This window comes from Mesoplodon bidens (assembly GCF_964165515.1).
Source record: "Mesoplodon bidens genome assembly, chromosome: 15".
Classification (NCBI taxonomy): Eukaryota; Metazoa; Chordata; class Mammalia; order Artiodactyla; family Ziphiidae; genus Mesoplodon; species Mesoplodon bidens.
In genome coordinates, this window is record NC_138171.1 from 8,386,934 (window position 1) to 8,395,291 (window position 8,358).

Consider the following 8,358-nt stretch of genomic DNA (forward strand, 5'->3'; position numbering starts at 1 on the left):
AATTGTATGCGGCTGTGACGGAGCTCCAGCTGGCTGCGGTGGAAACGGTAAGGGTGGGCCCGGGTTTAGTTTGCTAAATCAACGGGCTGTAAAATCTTTTTCATGATGAATTTTACGTAGTCATTCAACTCACCTATTCCATAAGGATTAACTGAGCATTAGCTTAGCAGACATAAAAATTCTCATACTAGAAATGTGCAGGAGACCCAGAGCACAGCCTTTGTGCTTAAACATATGATAGAAAAATTCATGTGCTTTAGAGACAGAAATCCGGTTCAGGGTATAAATGCCACGACAAATATGCAAAATGTGACAGGAATTAAGAAGCAGTAAAATCCTACACCACAGCAAGGTAGATAATCTAGGTTTTTAAAAACTGTATATATTTTAGGCTGTGCATGTTACCCCAAAGTGCCTAACTGTGGATGTTATTTAGTCTAAAAACATTGGAATACTCTCTGCAATTCCAATAATATTTTTTTCTGCTTGAAACTGTCAACAGAGGGAGTTTGGGAAACACTTGATTTCAGTTGAAAGGAAACAGCTAATTTTAAATACCAAAATTCTGTCCCCAGTATGGCTGATACTCCTAGTAGGTACACAATACAGCCAAACTCCAAACATAAATACCGACAAGTATTCAGGTGGGTTTCATCGTCTTTGGTTCATTTTTGAGCTATCACTGGAGTGGTGATACCAATATTCCTCACAGGCCCAACACCTCATACACGTATCATCTCTAAGAAAAATGTATACCCGGTCATTCCTGTTCCTTTCTGTAGTGTTTCTGGTCTGAACAAAAAGTAGGGTTTTCTACATCAGGGAATAGCAAGGTTCTCATTTCTCCTCACACTCCAGAAGGCTGTCAAAAGTGGGGACTTACGTTAACTCATTTTTCTGTTAAAACCCTTTTACCCCGACAGGCTCCTTAGAGTGATGGAAGTAAAGCTTAACCTATTATTCTTTTTTTTTCAACTGGAATGGTGAGCTCCATGACAGTGATGACTTGATTTTGTCCCTGCTCTTCCTAGGGTGTGGAATAGAAGTTGGCACATAGTAGGTGCTCAACAAATACTTGTTCAATAAATGAAAGAATTCAGGAATTATGGAATGTCTGCTATGTGCCAGGCACTGTTTCGGGTACTTGAGAGACCACGATGAACCAGTTCCCCTCATGGAACTGAAGTGGTTTTGGGGCACAGATGATAGACATGTAAATAAATAATGAAATAGGATCATTTCAGATAGTGATCCAGGACCTGGAGGAAGCCATCAGGGTGAAGTCATAGAGAGGTAGGGGAGGTCGTCTCTCTCTGAGATGTCATACTGGAGCTGACACTGGAATAAGGAGAAGCAGCCAGCCAAGGGAAGAGCTGGTGGAAGACCACTCCAAGCAGAGGAAACAGCACATGCCAAGGCCCTGGGCAGAAAGGATGGACTGGAGAACTAGCACATGTGGTCAGAGTTGACAGGGGAGAAGACGATGGGCCCTGTTAAACCAGGAGCCTTTGGGAGGCATTTGGATTTACTGCACCTGTGATGGAAATCTCTTTGAGTGTTTTAAACAAGGGAGGAACTTAATCAGATTGATGTTTTGTAAAGTGGGCTCTGGCTGGCAGATGGAGAACGGACCTAGCAGAGAGAGAGTGGAAGCAGCAAGGCCAGCTAGCTATGAGATGTGTCTCCTCCATGGAGGTCAAGCCGGGATACTTTGTGCCCATGAGGTTTCTCAGGCCACATCCCCTCCATTCAGCCCCTGCAGTTATCCTAAAAGGCCAGGGCTGTCTTACAGGGCTTTGGTGAAAGCTACAGTTATCTGCCTTTTGGAAACTCTATTTGGTACTTGTGGTAAGGGACCCACTGATACCTTCAATCTGTTTCTTTTTTTAGTCCTGGCTATTCTGAAGGTCACATTTGGAAAATCAGAGAAATTTGAAAGTGTATCTAATTTGGTGGCTACGCCCTCTTCCTGTTTTGTAAATTGGACTCTTGTAATAATGACATCCACAGTTTATTTGCAGCTGAGGCTGACAGTCTTCTGACAGGAAGAAGGCTACTTGGAGGCATCTTCTTCCAAAAACAATAAATACCATTGGCTCCAAATTGTCCTGCACTTGGCTCATTTATGTGAGTGGCACATAGCACTTAGCAAAAGCGTCTTCATGTCTGCAGAGAGGACACAATGACCATTTTTATGGGAATATTTGGCTTAAATTAGACAAAATTAGGCCTAAAGACAAATACATAAGACTACCAGTGGTGAGTATTATGAAGCTAAAAGCTGCACTGGCTGTTTCTGCCAATATTTTTTCTCTTCTCATTGCCTTTGGAAAGGAAATAAAGGATGCCACTTAAAAGGCCATGAGTCTTTGTCAGAAATTGTGGCTGGTTCTTTGAAATACTCAACTTGACACTAGAATTTCTTATTTTGGTGTTGGCCGCCTCCTACCAGGGCTCTTTCCTTGAGGCTGAAACCCTGGGTACAGATAATGCCTTTTTATTTTTGTGGTAACTTTTGAGGGTGCGGCAAAAAAATCTTTCTTTTAAATTCCAGGAATGCAACTTCTTGCATTTGCATTGCAAAATTAAAAAAAAAAGACACTTTTATTAGCAACACTCTTAGGCTCTCCATCCCTCTCTCCCCACTCAATTTTCATATTATTTTTTATATTAAACAATTAACAAATTTCATTTTGAGATAATTATAGATTCACATGCAATTCTAAGAAAAAACATAGAGAGGATCCCTTAATCTTTCACCAAGTTTCCCTCAACGGTAACATGTGCATAAGATAAACTGTTATCACAACCCGGAAACTGATACTGTTGCAATCGCCCATCCGACTCTCATTGGGCCAGTTCTACATGCCCCAGTTCTACATGCCCTCGTTTGTGTTCAATTTTTGTACCAAACTATATTTTGCGTCCTAATGCAGCTGATTATTTAAAGAATTCTACTTTGATTCCCTCAGGAAATAAGCTATTATTCACTGATGTGTTTTATAAACTAAATCTGACTTTTCATACAGGGCATTTCTTTGAAGCACAGCCAAGAAGGACATGTAACAAAGCATCACTCATAATGTTTGCATGACAAGGTGGTAGGCATCACCTTTGGTTCAGCTCATATTGGTTTTAAGGCAGTTTATTTGCAGAAAACTCAAGTTTACGTCCATTTGGCTTTCAGACAGCAAACAGCTTAATGTGGATTCTCTACAATTTATCTCGTAATCCCCACGTGCAACAAAAGCTTCTTAAGGAAATTCAGAGTGTACTGCCTGAGAATCAGACGCCACGGGCAGAGGATTTGAGGAATATGCCATATTTGAAAGCCTGTCTGAAAGAATCTATGCGGTAAGAACACGTATCTAAGCCAATATGAATATGTCAGAAGGCTGTTTTCTCCAACACATAATAAGGGGTGCTCTCCCACAGATGGCTCCCACAGTTGATTCGTAAACATTTACCAAGCTACAAAAAAAAAAAAAAAAAAAAAAGAGCCTGTGGACCATATTCCTTTCCTATTACTCATTTCCTAAATCATTTGGGCAAATTCTATTAAATCTTGGAAAGTCAGAGTCTTGCCCTTTAAATAATTAGAGTAAATAATAATACTCTAATGGACGCTATAAGCAATAATTAAGATTAGGGGCACGATTGAAGGATGTGAGATGAAAGCTCAGCAAGGAACCATATTATTATATGATAAGACATAGAGACACCTTTGTTTTTGAGCCTCTGTATAAAATGTTCTTTGAAAATTCTTTTTCTGGAAAACAAAGCTCACAATGTCTTAGGGTCAGAAGGAAATATCTTTAACTTCATGAAGGGTAGTTAGGAGAAACCGAGAACAAACAACAGGCTTGAGGGTGAAGCATGTCAATGTACACATTTGAATGTGTATGGGGAATGAAACCGAACAAACACTATTAACAGCTATGAAGTAGGCTTGTACTTGGGGGTTTAACCAACACAATAAGATAAAGAATATAAACAAGAGGTGTAAATATTGGGAAGAAAGAGACAGAACTTCTTTGTAAAGAGCTGGGATCATGTTCCTTTTTTGAGAACTCAGGCAGCAACTATTTATTTAACCAGGATCTGCATTCCCTTGAGCTAGAACTTGGTCTGTGCCCACTTTGACATCTCTGATTTTGTTTTTTCAGGCTTACCCCGAGTGTGCCATTTACAACTCGGACTCTTGACAAAGCAATGGTTCTGGGGGAATATGCTTTACCCAAAGGAGTAAGTAGAATTTGTACAGTCTGTACCTTACCCTTTTCAAATATCCATCAGATCTCCCTAAACGTTTCTACTGGGAGAGCATTCATTTTGGAAATGTGTAGATTGCAGTATATAGTTGACGTGCTGTGTAGTCTAGCATTAGGAATAATGGTTATGGAGACAGGCCTGGATTCAAGTATAGCCTTGAGTGAGTTACATAACCTCTGCGAGCCTCAGTTTTCTCATCTATAAAATGGGAATAATAAAACCTGCCACGTGGGATTGTTGTGATGTAAAATTTTAAAGTTCATGGCCTATTTATTGTGCCAGTATCACCTGGCACATTTCAAGCACTCAATACATGTTGGCATTCATCATTATTATACATTTGTGGGTTACTTTCACATTTGTAAGGTGATGGCTTTTGTAAATTTTGCTATTCAAACGTTTTCTTTAAGTGCTTTGTGTTTTTAGACAGTATTGATGCTAAATACCCATGTGTTGGGGTCCAATGAAGAAAATTTTGAAGATTCAAGTCAGTTTAGACCCGAACGATGGCTTCAAGGCAAGAAGAAGATCAACCCTTTTGCCCATCTTCCATTTGGCATTGGGAAAAGAATGTGCATTGGTCGCCGATTAGCCGAGCTCCAGCTCCACTTGGCTCTCTGCTGGGTAAGACCCTGATGGGATTTCTGCAACTGTATTCTGGGCTATTCCTCAAGGCAGGAGAAGAGAGGTGATTCTGCTTTTTTGTGCTTCTGTGTTTCAGATCGTCCGCAAATATGACATCGTGGCCACGGACAAGGAGCCTGTGGAGATGCTGCACTTGGGCATCCTGGTACCCAGCCGACAGCTCCCCATCGCTTTCTACCAGAGATAGGAGGCCTCAGGTGAGCATCTGGGGTGTGGAGAATGGCCAAGAGGTGAGCCAAGCTTGGAAGTCAACCATACTTGGCTTGGAGTCCCTGCTCACTGTTGGTTCACTGGGTGATCTTGAACAGTTACTTAACCTTTCTGCCTTCACTTTTTTTTTTCATTTGTAAAATGGGGACCAAAATAGTATCCATCCAGAAAGATGATATGAATACAAAATACCTAGCCCAGAGTCTGGCATCAGCTAAGTGCTGATGCTCCAAATGCAAGTGCTCCAAAATGCAAGCTGCTTGTCATGGTTTTTGCATGTGAATATCGGGGTGGGGGGCAAACTTTTTCTGTAAAGGACCAGTTGGCAAATATTTTAGGCTTTGCAGGACATAAGGTCTCTCTCACATCCACTTTACTCCACCTCAGTGCAGCCTCAGACAACTGGTCAATGAATAGGGGTGACTATTATATTAGTTTTCTATTGTTGCCATAACAAATTACTAAAACAAATAACTTACAAATTACTAAAATTGTATTAAATAGCACACATTTATTATTTTATCATTCTATAGGTCAGAAATTCAACCCAGCTCTTGCCAGGATAGAATCAAGTTGTCATTTGGCAGGGCTATGTTCCTTTCTCGAAGCTCTAGGGGAGAATCTGTTCCCTTACAAATTTCCGTTGTTGGCAGAATTTAGTTTCTTATGGCTGTAAGACTGAGGTTTCTGTTTTCTTGCATCAACTAAGAGTTATTCTCAGCTCCTAGAGGCCACCATTCCTTGGTTCATGACCTCTTCCTCCGTCTTCAAAGCCAACTAGCCTCTAGGCTTCAAATCCCTCATCCTTCTTCTGTTGCATCTCTCAGACAGGATATCATTCAGGATAATCTCCCCATTTCGAGGTCTATAACCTTAATCACATCTGCAATGCTTCCTTTGCAATGCAAAGTAATATATTCACGGGTTCTGGGGATTAAGGACTAAGCTTTTTTTGAGGGCCATGATTCTGCCTACCAGTACGATATTTCAATAAATCTTTATTCATAAAAAGAGGTGGTAGTACTTATTGGACCACAGGGTCTTGATTTACAGACCCCTGGCATAGAAGAGGAGATATTTACCATCCTGTATTAAATACAATGTAATACTTTTTCTGCAACATACCATTTATTACCTTTTCTGACAGTGTGGGCGTTCTCATACCAACTTCATAATTTTTGCCATATTCATATATCAGCTATTTAATTGCTGCTTAATTATTTCCTTTAAATTAACACAGGCCTAATAGTATACTTTAGCCTTATTTCTAATTTCCTTGATGAAATGGTGTTTTTTTAGTCTAGTTATTTTCCCCTAATCCACAATAAAATGAATTTTCAACTACTGAAGTGATAAGAAGTTAGCCTGAGAAATCTCTAGTATTATCAGATGTGGAAATATGACATTTCTGACACATAGCTTTATAGAATTAGGTGTCAGTGGTAAAACTCAGTCTCAATCACTCTTCCCTTTCAACATCACCTAGAATTTGCCTAGAACTAGTTGCTATTTGCTAACTGCAAGTTAAGGGTATTTGCTGATAGGTGGATTATTTCGGGAAACATGCAATTACAGATGAAATTTCTGAATGAGGCCCAGTGAATTCCTCCCTATTTGTCTGGTATCATTAGGCAATTGTCAGATTCTGAACATGCCAACAAACAGAGTTGAATCAAGTAGGATAACAAAGGAATTCTAGCTTAATTGCGAAACTTCCAGTCTTCAGCTAGGACAGTGTGCACAGTTATCTTGGTGAAACACAAGAGCCCAGGGCACTACTGGTTTTAGCATTTATTTTTTTGCTAATAATTCCTCTTGTTTAACTATACTGCTCTGATGTATAATTGGGGTATACTTTATTTTCCAGATTTTTTTTTTTTTTACCAAGACCACGAGCAGCAATTTTTACCCTTTTGCAAGAATGAGGCTTTGGGCTTCTGCATGGCAGGAAAGCAAACATCAAAAACCTGAGCATGAAACAGCATGTAAAGAACATTCAGTCCCAGGTGTTTATACTCCTTCTTCTGTACAATTGTTCTAGAAGCTGTACTGTCTATGTAGCTGATGGTATTTATTAAGATGGTATCTGGCTCAGGGAAAGCAGATTGTTGGAATACCAGGCACCCTACAGGGTATACCGCCTGCTTACTCGTAACTGACACATAACTGACATCAGCACCATCCTGACTTACACAGAATTGCTCATCATCCTGTTTTCTCTTGTATAGGGCAGTTGGGCACTTATCCGTTGGTCAGGTAAAAGTCACTAAATGTTTCTGTCCTAGCTTTACCAGGTTCACTGCTGGAATCTTCACTTCTCAGAAGTTTACATTTCACAATGAAAGACCAACTATACCTAGATTATTGGGTGCCCTGTGTAGTATTGACGATCCATTTGTTGTAACTCCGTTTAATATATTGGGGGAAATACTGCTTAATAATAGAAGCAAAACTAAATATTGATTAAAGTTGTCAGGTCCCTATGAAGCTGGGTTTTTTTTTCTTGTTTTGAAATAGAAACATTATTGGAAAATTAGAGAAAACCTCTATGTTAAGAAGTACTTTAATGAAGTCAAAACCTCCTGTCTAAGAATGCCTTAATGATTTACTGTGGCATCATTGTGTTAAAGGATCCTGAAATTATTTAATTATGGCATTGAGTCTATTTAATCTATTAAGGACTGGATCAGTAGTTTTTAAATTGTGTGTGTGTGTGTGTATATTCTAATGGCAATTTGCTACATCACTTAAAAATATATATATGGTATTTGATTTAGAAGTTTAGGGCAATGTTCTAAAGTTTAGTTATGGCTTAAAAATATTCAGTGACTTTCCCCTGCCTTAATTTTCCCAGCTATAGACGGGTCAGTAGTAAAGTGTGCATACATTATAGATTAACTAGGTAAACCATGTTATGTGACTTGAACTCCTTGGGAAAATATGATTTCATAAATGGAAAAGGTATATAGATTTAAGCAATACTTGTAAAACACTTAAAAATTGTGTTTACATATAGTTTATTTGCATAAGTTTTTACTACTACTTTTCCTAAAAGCATACTATATGTTTCTGTATATTTGATAAAGATTTCCCTTTTTAGGTTACATTTTTAGACTATTTCAGAAGTGTACATTTATATCTTTATTTTGAACAAATATGTGCACATCACCAAAATAAGTATATGCTTTCTCACTGCTGTGAAATTCTTTTTAGAATTATAAATCCGCATGT

The 8,358-nt window shown here is 39.0% G+C and overlaps 1 protein-coding gene across 1 annotated transcript in view; it reads left to right on the top strand.

Moving 5' to 3' along the window:
• The window catches only part of CYP24A1 (cytochrome P450 family 24 subfamily A member 1), a 17,106-nt gene extending 9,009 nt beyond the window's left edge, over positions 1–8,097 (top strand). The window contains exons 8-13 of the mRNA XM_081255116.1: positions 4–47; positions 3,188–3,354; positions 4,167–4,245; positions 4,699–4,896; positions 4,994–5,114; positions 6,995–8,097. Coding sequence (XP_081111242.1) covers positions 4–47; positions 3,188–3,354; positions 4,167–4,245; positions 4,699–4,896; positions 4,994–5,104 — 599 coding nt within the window. The 3' untranslated portion in view covers positions 5,105–5,114; positions 6,995–8,097. The remainder of the gene's footprint in view (positions 1–3; positions 48–3,187; positions 3,355–4,166; positions 4,246–4,698; positions 4,897–4,993; positions 5,115–6,994) is intronic.
• The last annotated feature ends 261 nt before the right edge of the window (positions 8,098–8,358 follow it).